Genomic DNA, 19,274 nt, shown 5'->3' on the forward strand with positions numbered 1-19,274 from the left:
AAAGATCTGTTTGCTTTCCTGTTGACACTGATGAAGTTAAAAAGGGGTTAGATAAAAGAAATGAGGAGCAAAAGAGGTCAACCTTCTGTCCCCTTCAGCCGGGTCCCATGAGAGGCGGTCGGTCAGCCTTTTGTGGGCTGTGTGTGTGTGTGCGTGTGTGCGTGTGTGTGTGCGTGCGTGCGTGTGTGTGGGTGCGTGCGTAAGTGTGACATCAGGGATTCCGGAAAAATGTAGCTAAGCCCTGGTGCAGAGACATCTGTGAGGGACTAACATGTCGGCTGGGCAAAATGAAGCAAAACGCATATCTCGTTGTTTTACCTCAAAATGCCATTATACGGTATCAAGCTCAATCATTTTATTTCAGATGAAGTCTTACTGGAAAGGCAATTCTGGGTTAAATTTGTTGATGCAAAATGCCACCTGGGTACATTTATTAACACAAAGAGCTGCACAATATGAGCCACTTTTGGCCTTTTCTCCTCTAAGGGACAGCATGTGTGAGTGAGCAATTCATCTAAACGTGCTTTTCATGCTGTTCTGGGAAGTAAAGAAAGCGGCAACTCCTAAAACAAGTATTTTGATACCAAAAAAGCTATGAATATATATATATATATATATATATATATTGATATAGGCGATATTGTAATTTTTTATAGCTGCTTATCCATTACCCTTGTAAATTCGTAAAATCTAAATGGCGCAATAAAAACTGGTAATGGAAACACCTGAATTTTCGAAAAAGTACTTTCATGAGGAGGAATGGAAACACCTTTTCTGCAAATACATGTCACAGAACGTGACGTACCTGGTCACATGACCACTTTTTTTCCGAGTAAACATGACGCAGTATGTGTAAATAGAAGAGGAGACCGGGACAGAGTGTTATAAGGAGGTTTGGAGCGTTCATCTTTCTGCGGCTCCTCTCCAAAACAACTTTCAATGAAATCACGTTCAAAACGTAATTATACTTTGTCGACATTTTGAAATATCGCTTTTATTTTGCAAAAATCGGTAACAGAAACCCAGCCAATGTCACCAAAATAGAAAAGTGGATATATCTTGAATCTCGATATATCACCCAGCCCAAGTTCACAATCAGTATGTTAAAAGAAGGAGTCATAGAACCATCTGCAAGATGTGAGTTCTCACTTTTTTAGAGTCATGTGATTGTGTGTGTGTGTGTGTGTGTGTCCATGTGTGAAGCAGTTGTGTAGGTTGCTTCATTGATTGGGCCTTTTGTCTGATTTGGTATTGATCAGGGCCGCCATGTGTTTCATCACAGGCCACAGATGAAAAAAGAAATCCCGTGCAACACAATCACACTAATCATTTGTTTCATTTTGATCTTATCTGACCCTCGAGGGTCAAGGGTGGTCTTTTTAGTGTGTCTGAATTGGTCACACTGAATGATGAGCTTATTATAAAGAAAGCTGTGCGTGTGCGTGCGCGCGTGTGCCTGTGTGTGTTAGTATCGTGCCATGTCAGGAGTCCCACAGACAGCACTCCTTTAAACGCTCAGTCAATACTGCTCAGCTGGAGCCATGTGGACATCCGTAGTCCTCCCAGTTTCCACTCTTTCTGTGGCCTGTCGTCAGTGCCTCAGTGTGGGGGTCTGCGTAGGTGGGTGTGGGTAATGTGAGGTAGCGTCCAGATGGCTTTCACAGATGGATGCTGCAGTCTTAGCGGAGATTACCCTCCTCTATTCTCGTCTCTGCTCTTGTTCCTTAAGACCGCAGGAGGCCTGTGACACAGTAGCTCAATTAGCTGTGCTAACTCGCCTAGCCTAGCATTAGTCTGGTGTTATTACCTCTCTCTCTGTTGGTCTGTCTGAGAGAGTGAGGGTTAGTGTTAGCTCCAGTATTTAGTCTCTGTGTTGATGGATGAGACGGTAAAATAGACGAGACTTTAGAACACAAAACACAGCTTAAAGAAAAAAGAACTGGCTAGAATAGGTTATTTAATTTAATTTATTTGTTTAGCACACATTAAAGAAAACACAACATTTAAGGTGCAAGGAGGGAATGAAACCCAAGCCCCACCTCTTTCAATAAACACAAATAATTTAAAATAAGGGCTAACAAATAAACAATTGTAAAATCAGGAGACATAATGCACAGTTAAACTTATATATATAAACTAAACAAAGGACACAAAAATTTATATGAAAAGACAATATTGAACAGATATTAATTGAAAATCAAAAAATGAATACAAAATTAAAACATATATACATACTCTACATATTGCGCATGGAATGTAATCATGGTGAAAAGGCATAGAGTACAGTGAGAGTGGGCATGAAGTAATTAGATGTAATGTAGGAGGATTTATAAATGGATGAGATGTTTTTTAACTGCATTTTAAAGAGGGAGTAGGAGGACATGGAACTTTGGGGAGGTAAACTATTCGAAAGCAGAGGGCCTCTATAGGCTAGGTTCCCAAAGTGGGGTACGGGAACTCCCAGGGGTACTCAAATTGTCCTAAGGGGTACATGAATGAAAATAAAAACACTGACATTGGAAACTAGAATATAAATAGAGCAGCTAATGATAATCCTAGGTTAATGCTAATGTTAGGTTAAATCTAATACTTAGTGAATGTTAATGCTAGGTTTTTGTTATTGCTAGGTTATTGCTAATGCTATTTTATTGCTAATGCTATTTTATTGCTAATGCTAGGTTATTGCTAATGCTAGGTTAATGCTAGGTTAAAGTTAATACTAGGTGACTGTTAATGCTAAGCTAATGTTAATGTTATTGCTATGTTTATGTTAATGTTATTGCTAGGTTAATGCTTGGTTAATGTTAATGCTAGGCTAATTTTATTGCAATGTTAATGTTAATGCTATTGCTGTTAATGATAGGTTAAAGCTATGACTAGGTCAATATTAATGCTAGGTGTTAATGCTAGGCTAATGCTATTGCTATGTAAATATTAATGTTGATGCTAGGTTAATGCTTGGTTATTGCTCTTGCTAGGCTAATGCTAATGCTAGCTAATGCCAATGACGCAGTGTGACGTGGGCCAGCACCTGCATCCTCACTTGCATTTTCTTCAGGAAATGCAAATATATTTGAAAAAAAAGTTGGAACGGAAACATCTTGCTTACTAAAAATAAACTTGTGTAAAAACAAACCTGTCAAAGGTGTTTAGCTTGTGAAATGGTAGAATCGCATAACTGGTAAAAAAAAAGTGGAGCTAACGGAGCAAATGTGCTTGAGTGTGAAATGTTCAGAAGAACCCGTGTGTGGAGTGATGTGGTGATGGTCTTGTTGGGGAGAGGACAGGGAATAGATGGGCAGACACTACAGGGGCTTTGCAGAGTAGGTACTATGTGGTTTATCAGTGCAGTGAGTCCCATCGCTGATTGCCACTACACCGTGTACATAAACATGAATGGAGTGCTCTTTGACCTTTGACACAGCAGAAATAACTGCTGGAGTTGTTCAGGCTGTTGTGAGAGTGTGGCGTTCTACAAACATCAGTTCTCTGAGGTTCTACACAAATGTTTAAATAGGGAATAATCTTTGATAAAAATGACTTTAAGTCTCTATTTTAAAAATGAGGTACATATAAATCCTATGTTTATTAAACCTTTTCAATCTGTTCTGTAACAATGTAAAAAGAAAACGTTTTATTTCGAGCAATTTAATACAAGCAAAAAAAACTTTTCCATTTGTAGCCTGATATGATATGTAACAACATACATATTGTAGATAACATAAATAAATACACTTCTCGAAAGGGAATGTACGTCATTTTTTCACAATTGTTTCAAAAAGCTGCACTAAGTGCTGCAACACAGTCAAAGGTTTATTTTTTTAAATAATCAGCTTTACTTTAACATTTTTTTTAAGGATAGTTGTTGTTCTCCTCAAAAATAATAGTTTTTTTTTATAAAAACAAAAAAAAACATGATGATATATCTTTGTGTCTCATGTCACTTAATACCTGAAAGATATTGGCCATTTGTTATCTTCTGAAGCTCTAAAAATAATAATAAAATCAAAATTAACAGTAGTTCCAATTATTGTAGTGTGAGATTCACTAAAAATATCTTCATAAAAAGTATCATTGTTAAAGAGAAGCCCTCCTTATTTCCAAAATAGTGCGAAAATATTCTGTTTGGAGACAGCTCTGTTCTCAGTGAAAAAGGCTGTGTGCCAAAAAAATAAAAAAGTGGATCCAAAATCCAAGCTGACGGACACCTCAGGAACTGCCTCAGAGCAGCTGTCTGCAGTTTGATTCCAAAGTACACAGAGCTCAGATGTTATTCAGTCACAAACTTCACTCCCATTTGATTGAGCTTTCCCTAGAACTCTGCATTTATTGACAAGAAGAAAGCTTGGTTTTTGGGACTCAATTTGTTTCATGGATTAAGAAATAAAAGAAGGATTTCAATAAGATCCAAAAGTGATCTATGGCACTAAATCAGATCTTCCCAGAACTTCAGTCTTCAGGTTCCTTTGCCACAGAGTAATGTCCTTCATGCACTGGGGTGCGCTACAGTACATATGTGCTTGCAACCAATATAAACTTTTACAGGTTGTGTATACTCAGAAGATAATTTGTAACTAATTTGTTGAAAAAAAAAAGATAGTATAAACATTTTAGAACACACATTATGTAAGACTGTTAAATCAGGGGTTCCCAAAATGAGGTCCAAAGACCCCCAGGGTTCTCGAGCTGTAGCTTTTGGGTCTGTGACACAAGTGAAAAAAAAACTAAAAACTTTATTTATGTTGTACACTATAAAAAGGGTAAAAGCACATATCGGTACTTATGCACCAATAAAAGAAGAAAAAACTACTTTACTTCAAAACTTCACATGCACAGTAAATGATACTGGACATGATACACTGCAGTATCACTGTGAAGTGATGGATCTAAAATTGTACAAAAATTTAAAATACTTCAAACCTTTTTTCAAATAAATGTTCACTCATTTTGTTTATTGGTACTGTTTAAGTTCATTTCTACAACAAAGATCTTAAATATTTAAATTGAAACCTACAAAGAATAGGCATTAAGGGCTACAAATGCTACTAAATTGTGTCCATTTGATGTGAGGAATAAAATAAAATATTAATAAAATACATTTTAACCCCTGTAAGTTGCCCCTGTATTTAAAAAGTTTGAGAACCCCTGGTTGAAATGGCTCAAATCCAGGTTTGTACCTTAAGGAAAGAGAGAAAACCCCCCATCCCTCGTGCTCCCACCATGTTAGATGAGACTCTTCAACACTGCTGCAAAATGACAGGGTCTTCACATCTGGCTTTGAAGAGGCATCCGACTGAAGACAGAAACATGAAAGGAGTGTTCAAAGCTGACTTCTGTCTCCTCAAAGAAAACCCAAGTCTCCAAGGTTCCAGCAACAAGGAGAGAATTTGATCAACATGCCAAAAGGAATGTGGGAGTTTCATGAGCTTGAAATGATTATTTCCGGAGTTACCAGGAAAAACATATTGTTTAGTTAACGATGTTATCTAAACTACTTCTTCTTGTTGTCAGGGAGAAATAAACTGGAGCTGTTAAACACAACATTTACAGCCAGAGCTATTAAACCCTTGGGTGGCAGAGATCCTTTATTTTTAAAAATAATTAATGATGCACACGTGGCTCTACTACAATTTTTACTTTATAATTTGTTTTGTGCCCTCAATGAACCTGGATAAAGTATCACATTTTTGGGAAAAATGGTAAAAGGTAGTGCTATTCAAACTGAACGTATTTCCTCTTTTGATATCCTCTGATAATGCTTGGCCTCACAGAAGTGACTTCCTTTTATCTTTTTTACAGTTTTGCAAAGAAAAATAATAGTAGTAGTGATTGAAGTGGAGTCCACATGTATTTGAGCTCTATAAACACGCTGTCAGCAATAGTAATGCAGAACAGATGCAAAGGGAAGCTATGGCGGATACACGTTTTAAAGGTGTTGTCAGTAACTATCCACCCTGCTGCTTCTACGCACGCACACACAAGCATGCACGCACACACCTCTTTTTTTCTACCAGTAAAAGTCCTGATTGTGAATTTTTCATCAAAGAGAGCATGTTTGTGTAAGTTGAAAGCCATGAACTTTACACACACTTGATACTGATGTGTCCCCACATCTCCTGACCGACTATTTCAAGTACGCATTCTTCTAATCTGCCGAAACAATATAATACAATTATTAACTTCCAGCTGAAATGGAAATATAAAGGATGTGCTTTACTTTGAAGGACTTTTACCCAAAATAACTTCTATTCTCAGGATTTTGTGGGTCTTAAATAGTCCGTGATTTACTCTGTAACTTTAGCCACCAGAGCATTAGCTGGCACTGTTTAAGGGAGAGTAAAGCTCCCTTATGAGAGCTCATCTTCTCTGCTTCATTGTCTAATACCGAACCGCAGCGTTGGAACTGTCGCCCCCTGCTGTCACATATCATTTTTCGGGCCACAGCTGTTTTTATCCTCTTTGGGTATACAAAAGAGGTTTACATTGACATCTTTAACTTTTCCTGATTATTTAGAGCAACCAAAAGCAATACAAGTTGTCATTTTGGCTGAAAAAGCTGTTAAATGATCTAAAAAGCAGGCTGAATGTTTCACTCCAATAGGAAACAATGGGATGTTTACAGGCAAATGGGGCCGTGTGATGTCATCAATCACGTGATTTCAAGGTGGCGTAACACAGGTGCTAAAACAAATATGGTGCATAATAGTGTGTTGTTAGGCATAGATCTTCTAATAAGGAAATTTCAAAGGTTTTAAGCCACATTTTTTCTTTGGGAAATTCTCCATGATTTAAATTGTTACTGATGGGGTGTTTCCACATTGTGCTTTCTTTGTGTGTTTTGGACATCCTGAAGGTGTAGCTTTGAATATCTCTTACTCAGTTCCTGGCTTATCCCTGCAACCCCTCTGCTCACCTTTTCTCTTTCTTCCTTCTTTTAGGGACATTAAACCCGATAACATTCTGCTGGATATGAACGGCCACATCCGCCTGGCTGACTTCGGCTCCTGCCTCAAACTCATGGTGGACGGGACGGTAGGTTTTTGATCTGCGTCTCCCTCCGCTGCATCTCAGCGTCCAAAGCAAACACATAGCAGAGCTTTTCTAACCCCTGATCAACCCCCACACGGGTGTCCCAGGAGGACTGTGCGGTCGAGCTTTTTTGTCTTTTCCTGCAGTTTCTGATTCAAATGGTCTTCCTGGCTGCATATTATAAACACATATATCCTCACAGGTGTTACATAAGAAAAATGACAGGGACAGTCAAAGCTTTTTCCATATGTGAGGAAGATATCTGAGCCCTTTCTTGAAATAAATTATTGATAAAAATAAGTTTAATCTTTTATTAAGTCGGTCATTTATGGTCCCGACTGAAACATCCCATTATTCTCTTTCCTTGTGGGTAATTGTGGCTCCAAAGTATATTATTACACAGTACTTTATACTCCAAACCACTGAATTTATTGCTACAATTAGCATTGCATCTATTACCAACACTACTGTTAAATAGGTTAAGCAGAGCTTTGAAAGCAACACAGAAAGAAAATTGTGTTTTATGAAAAGTTTTGTTCCTTCTTTTTTTAAAGTAATTATGAGTATTTTAAGGATTTAGCCTGGAACCCTTTATCAACCATTATAACCATTATACTATATATCATTATGCATTAAGGGTGTAAGAAAACATTAATTCGCAGATAGATTGCGATATTTCACTGCGCAGTAATTGTATCGATACAAAAAATGTCCACATCGATTTTTTAAATCATGTTTTCTAACAAAATAAAACTTTTAGTTCCGCTAACATATGAATAGCACGAAAACGTTCGGTCACTAGATGTCAGTGAACCACATCAGACCTTGTTAAACTAGCTCACTCCTCATTGCGTTTTACCTTGGAAGTTGATTGCACTTTATTTTCATAAAACACATTGGACATTTTTATAGATGTATGTTGTTACTTTTTAAAAAGAATTAAAGAACTTAACAGAATCTGAATCTGGTGTAGAAGCAAAAGTTGAACTTTTTTGAAAAATGTAATTTGATAAACACTTGTTTTTCATGTTGGTGCTTGGATTACAGTTGGTTACCATTTACTTGAGGTAAATAAATTGAATTTTATAGAATTTTGTACTTGTAAAGGTGACTTTCATAATTTTATACATCTCAATGTACAGTATATTGTATTGTTTAGTATCAGGATTTACCGTATTGTGATATGCAAATCGTGAATTGTATCGTAAGTACGTAAATTTGATTTGTAAAGCGCTTTTCACAAGTAAAAAACCACAAAGTGCTGTACAAACATTTCAGTTACATCCTGTCCAAAGAAACATGGAAAGACAATCACATATAACATGGGAGGACAAGAATGGGAGAAATAGTCAGATTCATGGCAATGCACCTTTTTGTGACAAATTGTGTTTTTTTTAATTGCATTGGTAGGTCCAGTCTTCTGTGGCGGTGGGAACTCCAGATTATATCTCGCCTGAAATCCTCCAAGCCATGGAAGATGGCAAAGGAAAGTACGGCCCAGAGTGCGACTGGTGGTCCCTCGGCGTTTGCATGTACGAAATGCTGTACGGCGAGACTCCTTTCTACGCTGAGTCCCTGGTGGAAACTTATGGGAAGATCATGAACCACAAGGTGAGTATGCATACCTTACATCTTCATCATGTGTTCACCTGAGTCTTTAAAGGGAAATATCAAACCTCATGCTACTTCTGTTTGTCCAGGAGAGATTTCAGTTCCCTCAGCAAATGACGGACGTGACCGAGGAAGCAAAGGATCTGATTCGTCGGCTCATATGCAGTCGAGAACACAGGCTTGGTCAGAATGGCATCGAGGACTTCAAGAAACATCCATTTTTTACAGGTCCAGAAAAAAAACACAACAAAAAAGCTATGCATTTGCTAAGAAATTATTTAAGTTTTTTTCAAGTATCATTTATTATTTTTATTCTATTGTTTAGGTACATGGATAGGTTCTTAAGTCTCTTAAGTTCACCTCTCTAAGTTGTATTAAATGCGATTTATTTATTTAAACAATATTTTTTATTTATTTAAGTTTTTTAAACACTTATTTATACAGATATTCAAACAAAGACAAATACAGTATATAAACATTTAAAAATACAGCACAACAAATACACAAACTGTTAAAATACAATGCTCAACACACAGCAACACATCTTAAAACATGTTGTTCAAGAAGATCCAATAATTGTTTCCATATACATTAAAATTTCTCAGATTTTTTAGATATTTTAGTTTCTCTTTTAAACCTGTTATAATGTACAGTAATAAAAGCATGTTTGTCTTGGTCTGCTGCATGTATCTCTTGTTTGTTTGAGATCTAATATAATTCAAGCACTTGCCACCACATTAATTGTCATATTTTATCCTGTGATGATCTGTTTTCCAGGCATTGACTGGGACAACATCCGTACATGTGAAGCCCCTTACATCCCAGAGGTCAGCAGTCCTACAGACACATCCAACTTTGACGTGGACGACGACTGTTTAAAGAACTCGGTAAAAAAAACACAATAGAGTTATATTCAACCATTTTGTCATTGTCATTTTGTTATTTTCAATCTTTTTTTTTTGTTACCGTTTCATCGGCTTTCCCTAATCAGATGTCATTACCTGCTTTTAAACTTCACAAAAGTATACCAAACATGGCTGTTGCAGTTAATTAAGTTAACTATTAATATTAATTTCATATTTTTATGCTGTATTTGCACTGAATGGACACACTGAAATCACAATTTGTGCAAGATTCAATGTCTGTCCGTTTGCTGAAGTTGCTACACATTATACTTTAAAAATTGTGTGAAAATGTGTGATATTGTCCCAACATATGTCGTAGAGGGTTTAGTTAATGTCATATAGGTATTTCCTTTTCAGGAGTGGAATTTAATCATATCTCAGTCATATTTTGCAAGAGATTTGTCATTTTCTAACCAACTGTTTACAATAAAAAACTGTGTCCCAAAACATGCATGTGAGGTATATTCCATCTTCTATTGCAATTTCCACTTGATTTCATTTAAAAGAAACAATATTTCCATTTCCATTATAGGAAGTTAATTTCATTTTTCTGTATCGGAGCTATTGAAAAAAGCAAACCACTTAAATTTTTTTCTAAATAAACCTTTAAAAAAGGAACATCCACATTCATTGTAGTAATAAAGGTAGTGTTTACTTCAGTTCTTCAAGGAGGAGAAGAACTGACTTGATTTGTCTTGTTTTTTTTTCTCAACACTTAAGTTGTTCCAAAGCAAAGCCTTTATGTAATCAACCACATTAACCCATTCACACGCCAATGGGGACAAATCTGCCGTGCAAGGCACTGAATACGCCTCGATCAGAAGTCGACTCCTCCTCCACTTGAGCTTGGTTTCGTTGCCTTAGTTGACGTAACTCCCACTGAGACACTTGTGCCAAAGTGGCTGGGCAGATTTCCAGTGTACACACCACCACCGAGGCACTCATTAACTCAGTTTAAAGACGGAGGTCTCAAACTTAACAAAAACATATCAAATCTGTTTAGAAAAACCGGGCTGTGATAATTTGTCATTTCCTCATTACATCAAAACCTATTGATTTGTGACAATGGATTTGTTTTATTACGATGTGGAAATGTCATGTTTTGCATTGTGAATCTTTTTCAGGAGACTATGCCCCCTCCCTCGCACACCGCATTCTCAGGGCACCATCTGCCCTTTGTGGGTTTTACCTATACAAGTAAATGGTAAGTGCTGTCACGAGGAACTAGTTGTCAAATAAACCTTTTCTCTGTCTTACACTTTACTGTTAACGTTTTAACTAAAAACTTAATCAAGTGAAATTAACTGTTAATATTTAAATCTATGGCTTAGGTTAGACATGGCTTTTGATCTTTTCAAATGTCCCTTGGAAATGTTTCTTTCACATTTTTTGTCACTGCCTTAAAAGTCTTTGTCAGAGTAGGTCACCATTCTGCCTGGAAAAGGTCAAATAAACAAACAAAAAATAAAAAAAATCATCTATTTGTAATTAAATATAGTAGAGAAAAGCAATTTGTTTCCATTCTAAGTCCTCTGTGCATGTTTTTATTTGTGTATCTAAAAAAAAAAAAAAATAGGAGTAGTGAATTAGGTTCCTAATAAGGTGATGTTTATAATTCACTGTAGATGTTTGCTCGAGTGCTGCTCCCAAAAAAGAAACAAATCCACTGATTACTTCCTTATTTCTTCATGGTTAAAAAATAATAACCCCTTCATCCCTCATTTATTTTCCAAGTTGTTTTTCTTTCTGTTTTTTTACTGCTGATTTTCATTTTTTCCCGCTTTTATTGTTATCTGTATTATGTCATCTGTTGCTGACTTTACTACGATTTTTATGTCTGGCACTGCTGTCTTCTATTCTGGTCATAATAAGTCTATATTCTTCGTTCTACATATTCCTTTTTTGTAATTGCCACCATTTATAATACTTTTGACATTTTTTCTCACTTGGTTAACTTATTTTCACTCTTTCATAGCACTCTTTCTGATCGCGGTTACCTGCGACAACTGGGAGTAGAGCGCGGGCAGGACCAGGTCGACACGGACGTCCAGCGCGGCCTGGAGGACAGCCTGGCTACGGAGGCGTACGAGAGAAGGATTCGCCGCCTCGAGCAGGAGAAATTAGAGCTGAGCCGCAAACTACAAGGTGAAAATTCAATCATAAATACATGGCAGAAATATGACACAAGTATAGATTTGAAATTGTATTCAGTGAAGCATTCCTATTAATTGTATCTCATCACATTTTTTTTATGGTGGTTAAAAAAACTGTTAAATGGAAAATTTAAATGTTGATTTTATTAAATGTGGGGTATGGTATATTATTGAGGGTTCCTGCAGATCCTTAAAAAGTCTTAAAAGGCATTAAAGTAATGAATCTAAAAACAAGGCCTTAATTTGTCATTAAAATGTCTTAAATCAATGTTTCAAATGTCTTATGTTTTAACACATAATAAGTAGGATTTTTATGGTTGTAATTAGTCTCACATTTCAAAATAAATAGTAGCATTAGTTTAAAAAAAAAAAAAAAAATGGAACAACATGGGAAAATGTAAATTTAACAAAAAATGTCTGTCCAACAAACATTTTTTTAATGGTTTTTATTTTTTTTAGTCTGTTTTTTTCTGTATTTAATTGTCATTTTGGGTATTTTTGTCTGTTTCCTTTCGGGGCCACCAGTTGCACGTCTGCACAAGACACTAGAAAAAAATATATAACCTATGTAATTGATATGGGGTTTTTGTTCCCCAATTATGTTTATTGTGAAGTTGGTCTTAAATTAAATTTCAAATTGAAAGTCTTAAAATTCTTGAATTGTATTTGACTAAAGCTGTAGGAACCGTATTAATTGTAAAGGAGGTATGGTTAATGTAAAAAGAAAAAATCTAGTTTGCTAGAAAAATGGGTTATTTTCCAGTTTTTGTCTAAAGATTGACTGTTTTTTTTTTTTTAAATCATGTTTTCCTCCTTTATTTTTTTATTTCTATTTTTTTTTAGCTTTCCAACAGTACTAAAGCTTATCTTTAGAGATAAATGTGAAGGAAGTTTTTCCTCATCCCACTGGTTGATTTGATTTGATTTTAAAATATCCAACACATACTATGACGGAGAGCATAATTGAGATTTAGGTCCATAAAATAATTTGCTATGACCAAAATTGAAACGATGAACTCGCAAATCTTTGTGATCTGGCACTCGGTTTCCTCTGGCACTTTGCTTTGCTTGGCTGAGCTCCAGCAACATAAAAGGTTTTCTAACACTTGATCTTTGGTGCACAATATTCTCAAAAGATACAAATCTACACTGCAAAGTTTCTCTGAAACATAAAAGCAAACATTTCTTTCCAAAAAAAAGCTTAAAATGTGAAGTGAGGGCCAGAACGGACACAAAACACAGGATGTGTGTGTGACCTGGCCATAGGAAATCACACTTTTCTGTGAACGGTGTGATTTCAGACAGCGCAACTCTGCAGTTTGATATCCACCAACTTTTTAAATGATTGGCCTGATGAGATGAGATGACAGCCAGTGTCCCATTAATTAGAGTTTGGCAAGCTAATTTGACACACATCCAAGGGGACACCAAACACTTATGTCTTTGAAAGAGAATATACTCTATTACGAGGAGGGACTTGTTTTTCATATAAGCAGACAATGTTGCAACTTCAATTATTTATGTTCAATTACAACTCAATTATGATTATTTTGACCAGCATTTTTACATGTTAGCTTTCTGTCATAATTTCTTATGATAACGGATCAATTCTGACCCATGTCTTAAATCATCTTAAATATACACAAAAAAATATTATCTATCATTTAATTGGTTTTTCATCTCTTGGTTACCTTGTTAGGCTTTCTTATCCATGAAAATATTAGTATCAGTACTTTGGGTGTGGGCGTTTGAGCCTTTTTTCTGTCATTATACCCCTAGATCTCCTCAGTTCACAAGCGATGTTGGGTCTCGCTGCATAGGCTGGTGTAGCATTACCACAGAGTGCTAACAGCTGATGTGTGTGAACAATGGCTCCAAGCAGTGACTCCCAACACGATCGGCAGCAGAAAAAGTAGTGCAGTTTGGGTGTCCAGTCGTGCAGTTTGCATTTACATATATGGCAATAAAGTATAATATATATTCTATATTAAACCCTAGTGTTTGTTCTAGCTGTTAGAAAGTTGGAGAGGGAGGAACTCACATTCTAGGAGGTGTGTATTATGTCCATGGTTGGAGGAGAGAGGATTGTCAGGAGGAGAACTTTCCGGTTGGTTACGTCACCTGCCGGGCAAAATCCAACTCTCCTGTTTGGAGCTGACTTTTTACAAAATGTGGAAAACAAGGGAGGAGGAAACAGAACTTTTTCAACTTTGACCCTCTGAATGAGGCTAAAGGGATGTATATCACTGTAGCAAAACCATTATAAAGTGATTTTTGTTTATCATACGTCGCCTTTAAATAGTAAAATGATCCTTAGGGAACTGACAGGTAAACTTGATATGAAACATATTTTAGTAATTGTTAACTATGTAGGCCTATGTGTAAGCCATAGGACATAGTTCCACAGTTTCGTTGTTAATGACATTGTAAATGACAGTTTTTATAGAACTTCCATGCAAATTACAAAGTCAATTATCTGAACTCAATTATGAGTAAATCAAATGGTTGTTTTCTTCACCTTCTGCAGAATCGACTCAGACTGTGCAGACTCTGCAGCACCCAGCAGGTGAGGGAGGCCTTAGCGGCAACAAGGAGGTAGAGATCAGGAGCCTCAAGAATGAGATCGACATACTCAAGAAGCAGATCGCAGGTCTGGACTTACAGGGTTCATCCTCCACCTGAATAATTAAATTATCAATCATTTCTGTAGACAGATAATTACATTTTTAAATTAATATTCAAAACCGTGGTGTCTTGCGTGTCTGGGTCAGACTCGGGACAACTGGAGAAACAACTTGAGGACGTGACACTGGCTCGCAGGGATTTGGAGGACACTTCAAAACATGTCAAAAGTCTGGAGAAGCAGATGAAGGACCTCACACAAGAGCGAGACATCTTGCAGAAGGTAGCAGCAGAAAAATACAGAATGTGAAAATTCAAAATGAAAACAAATGAGAAACATAGCTTTGTTTGCATCTACGCTAGACTCAATTAGTTGAAATATCTGACATTTAATATTTTAAACAACGTGTACCTCGCGATGTACCCCAGCATCCACAAATTCCTATAATGTTTGTCTTTATAATATGTTAAGGTTTCATTTATTCAGACAACTTTTTTCAAGAAATGTACTTTGATGTCCTGTCAGTCTTCCTCAGAGGCATCTACTGATTGCTTTGACGTATCCTTGCTAGTTATTTTTGAAGGAACTTATCAAAGCATCTACTGATCGCTTTCATGAGTTTTTTATGGGCGAGGCCAACCTGAGAGTTCTTTCGTAACGATACGTCAAAGCAATCAGTAGATGCCTCTGCGGAAGACTGACAGTTGGCAGTCGAAACATGTCAGAAGATCAAAGTAAAATTCAAAATAGTTTTCCTGAAAAAAGTTGACTGAATAAATGAAACCTTGACATATTAATTCAAAAAGAAGACAAGATTAACTTGCTGGAATTGTGTGTCTTTATCTTCATTAGGACCTGGTGGATACCAGTGAGAGGCTAAAGTCTCAGTCAAAGGAGCTGAAAGAAGCTCACAGCCAGAAACGGCTCGCCATGCAGGAGTTTTCTGAGCTCAATGAGAGGCTAACAGACCTCAGGTAGAACCTGTTCCCCTTCATAAGCAACTTTAAAACTCCTGCTTTGGGTGTTTTTGTTTAACATCTGGGCTTTTACAGGTCAGCCAAGCAGCGCCTGACTCGGCAGTTGCGTGACAAGGAGGAAGAAATGGAGAGCCAAAGCCAGAAGGTGGAGGCTCTCCGCCTTGAGGTGCGAAAGGCCGAGAGGGCCAAGAAGGAGGTAGAGTAGACTCCCTGTCGTTGCTAGCACACCCTTTTTTGTCCACACTCCCTGCTTGGTGCATAAATTACACTTCATATCAATGTTTGTGTGTTTTACCAGAACAATTTTACATGTCGCTTGCATGTTTAAATTAGGAATGTTGATTGAGTGCATCAGGCAGAGTGTATAGTTGACGGTTACACTGCCTCAATGGGACTTTGTCTGATCAGATGGAGGCTCAGGTGGAGGAGCAGGCAGCAGAAACTCAGAAAGAGAAGAAGCTGAGGGAGCGGAACGAGCAGTACAGTCGGCAACTAGAGGAGGAGCTGCAAGGACTAAAGGTATGTTTAGTTTAATGCAGGGGTTCTCAACCTTGGGGTCAGGATCTCATTTGGGGTTGCGTGACTTTGGGAGGGGGTCGCCAGATGCCTTTTTAAACAATTTGAGGCCATTTTTGCAAATTTTTATCCCTTTTCTGCAACTACACATATGTCCGACTTGCATTTTTGCTACATTACTCCCATTTCTACAACTTCTCAATCAAATTTCAATGCCTTTTCTGCACATTTTTTTCCACTTTCAACACATTTTTGGTATTCTTTTTGCAACTTTTAACCAAATTTCCGTGGTTTTATAACACCATTTCGGCTACTTTTAACCCATGTTAATTCTGATTAAAACAAGGATTTACATCTTTAAGATGACTATATACTATGGCGCAAATACTAGTAAACTGCCTGGATAACAATGGCTATTATTCATGAAAAGGTTGAGAACCACTGGTTTAATGGACACGAGGAGTCAGCAGGACACTTGCGTCCTTCATATTCAATTCAATTCAACTTTATTTATATAGCGCAAATTACAACAATAGTGATCTCGTAGCGTTTATATTTAACCCTGACGCATTGTTCCCATCCTACAGGTGAAACAGGCCGGCTCTTCTGCCCCGCCCTCAGCCGACCAGACTCAGGAGGCTGGGCGCTTGCGAGGCGAAATGGAGAAGAAGAGTTTCTTATACGAGGAGGAGAAGGCGCGGAGGGAGGCGCAGCACAGCAACGAGCTCAAGGCGCTGCGCAAAGAGCTCAGAGACGCTGAGAGCCAACACCTCAATCTCCAGAAAGAGATCCTCATACTCAAAGACAAGCTGGACAAGACCCGGCGCGAGAGGTATCGCACTGCCTCAATATCATTTTATAACACACATTCACAAGGCAATGTCTAAAAATGTCTCAATTCTTTTTACAGTGATGAGTTTATCAGGTAAACATTGTAGGAATTAGACATAGTCAAATCCTTAATGTTGTACAGCACCTAGAACAGCATCTTTATTTAGTTTTCCCTTAGAATGTTAAGGAGACTCCATCAGATAATTTCCTGTTTCTTTCATGTGTTGGAATTCTAGGGAAGTTTCTTATCATAGTTTTTAGTCTTGACTTAAGTTACAGTAGTTAACAGAGTTCATTCCCTGTAATGAAAAGCTGTATTTTCACTCTGTTGTTTAGGAATCCTTTGTTTCTGATTGGTCAGCTCCCTGAAAGTTTCATCTTCATTATAACTGATTCAGTTGTGAAAGCAAACATGCATTTAGAGTATCACAATTTCAACAGTCTGTGTGTGTGTGTGCATCTTTGCTTCCAGCCAAAGCGAGCGGGAGGAGTTTGAGACGGAGTACAAACAGAAGTACGAGAGAGAGCGAGTCCTGCGCCTGGAGGAAAACAAGAAGCTGACCAGTGAAATCGACAAGGTAGGAAACCCATTCCAGTGTGTGGATAAAAACATGTTCAAAACCACAGCTAACATTTTTGTTCAGCCAGCCCAACCGCTTTTCTTAACATTCCTTTAACAAGCCCTCACCCATGTCCTTAAAACCCCAACATGAAAAAAAGGTCTCAATAACCCATGAAAACAGCCCATAGCCTCCTACTCAGCAGGAAACAGCGCTGGACAGTTCTCTGTTGATCTTGGTTAGGAATCTAGGAATCTTGGAAAGACCCAAACTTTGCCAACTGCAGCAGTTTCTCATAAGTGTGACAGTTTCTGACTTATGTGAATAAAGAAAAGTGTTGTTTTTAAAGTCTGTGCCTGATAAAATATCTGAAAGGAAATTATTCTATAGCCATCATTTAATGCAATGTTTTGTTTTTTTATACACTGAAAACATGTTTTTAATGTACGCCAGTTGCATTCTTCTTTTGTTGAAAATACCTTTAGTCATCAGCAAGGCAGGATACAGTGTACTGGAATTGGTTTTCATTAAAAACAAATGTCACATATTACTTAAAAAAAAAAGAAAAAAGAATGATGATAAATCTTAATGAGGTTTACATGAGCTTGTCAACACTTAAATCCAAATGAAAATGGCAGTTCCGAATTAAACTTAAACCGAATTGCTGGTTTATTCTGATTTTATTTCTGATGCCTCCCTCCTCTGCTACTCTATCTCCGTTTTCTTCCTCAGCTGATGAAAGTGAAACCTTATGTTATTGTGGACCTGCTGCTTCATAACTACAATCAAAATAAATTTTTCCTAATTGTTTAATTCCGAATTATAATTCTGAATTAAAAAACATAATTTAACCGAGGCCACTGTGTCTTTACTAATTTGGGAGCATTTGTGGACTTCTAAAAAGTATTCTCACAAGTTCTACACACATATGATTAATAGAGCAGATTTATATTATACAATAGCCTCTTTGATTTGTTGTCATATTGATGTGGTCATTCTCCTTCCATTATGGATGCGGTTAAGCTTTGTTATTATCAGTGAGTAGCATCACGCTAATGGGTCATGTGTGAAGATTTTTGTGTCTGTAACAGAATACTGAATGCATTCACACAAGGTCGTGTATCACCAGTCACAGCAGCTCAGCCTGATTAAGTCATTACTCAGCACTGTTTTCAATAACTCAACCCTCTACTGACAGCTTTACTACTGCAGTTATGTTTTATACGTGGACTCTGCCTTTCATTCCCTCAGCTGACCAACATGTTCGATAAGGTGAGCAGCTCCAATCAACAACTGGAGGACGAGATGAGGGAGCTCGCTGACAAAAAGGAGAGCGTCGCCCACTGGGAGGCCCAGATCACAGAGATCATCCAGTGGTACAACACACACGCACGCACGCACGCACGCACGCACGCACGCACGCACGCACGCACACACACACACACTTACTCGCAAATCTTCATGAATGCTTGAGTTTATTTTTGAACCTGTAAAAACCAAAACAATACATGTAAAATAAAAGGAAAATCACAAAACTAAGTTAATTTTCAAAACAAGTCAAAAACACAAAGACAGTTTCAATAAAACATTTACACGTTCAAAAAAGGAAGCAAGAAGTCTGACTTATTTAATGCTACCCCTCTTATAACCAGTATAACCAATTTATCTCTAAACTACTTATATATACATACATACATATATATATATGCACTTATATATGCATATATATATATACAGATTCCGATGCTTTATCGATTCCTGCTTATTGATTCTCTTATTGATTCCCAAATAGGCTGAAAAACAAGTAGTACATGAGTACAGAAAAGAATACAACCTGGTTTATTAATATAAATCTTAATTATTCACCGCTGAGAATAAACAATACCTAAATGAGTCCTCAATAAACAAATAAACAATTTTAGTCCACAAATCAAGTGCCTATTGGATTAGTATAATAAATTTACCTAATTTGTGCCATTATCACACAACATTAGTAAGTAAGTCAATTTTCTTTATATAGCACCTTTCATAGATAGAATTCACAAAGTGCTTCACAAAACAGAATAAAC

General features: G+C 37.1%; 1 protein-coding gene across 6 annotated transcripts in view; it reads left to right on the forward strand.

The window, feature by feature from the left end:
* The window catches only part of cdc42bpab (CDC42 binding protein kinase alpha (DMPK-like) b), an 81,753-nt gene that overhangs the window by 42,394 nt on the left and 20,085 nt on the right, over window positions 1-19,274 (forward strand). For 5 of the 6 annotated variants that reach the window (XM_028439216.1, XM_028439221.1, XM_028439217.1 and 2 more), the window contains exons 6-19: window positions 6,939-7,032; window positions 8,440-8,640; window positions 8,730-8,868; window positions 9,418-9,527; window positions 10,670-10,749; window positions 11,521-11,690; window positions 14,226-14,348; window positions 14,470-14,603; window positions 15,174-15,295; window positions 15,374-15,494; window positions 15,707-15,817; window positions 16,402-16,646; window positions 17,118-17,223; window positions 18,457-18,581. In XM_028439216.1, coding sequence (XP_028295017.1) covers window positions 6,939-7,032; window positions 8,440-8,640; window positions 8,730-8,868; window positions 9,418-9,527; window positions 10,670-10,749; window positions 11,521-11,690; window positions 14,226-14,348; window positions 14,470-14,603; window positions 15,174-15,295; window positions 15,374-15,494; window positions 15,707-15,817; window positions 16,402-16,646; window positions 17,118-17,223; window positions 18,457-18,581 — 1,881 coding nt within the window. The remainder of the gene's footprint in view (window positions 1-6,938; window positions 7,033-8,439; window positions 8,641-8,729; window positions 8,869-9,417; window positions 9,528-10,669; window positions 10,750-11,520; window positions 11,691-14,225; window positions 14,349-14,469; window positions 14,604-15,173; window positions 15,296-15,373; window positions 15,495-15,706; window positions 15,818-16,401; window positions 16,647-17,117; window positions 17,224-18,456; window positions 18,582-19,274) is intronic. The other variant, XM_028439218.1, reaches the window with a different exon arrangement.

This window comes from Gouania willdenowi, chromosome 24 (assembly GCF_900634775.1).
Source record: "Gouania willdenowi chromosome 24, fGouWil2.1, whole genome shotgun sequence".
Taxonomy (NCBI): domain Eukaryota; kingdom Metazoa; phylum Chordata; class Actinopteri; order Blenniiformes; family Gobiesocidae; genus Gouania; species Gouania willdenowi.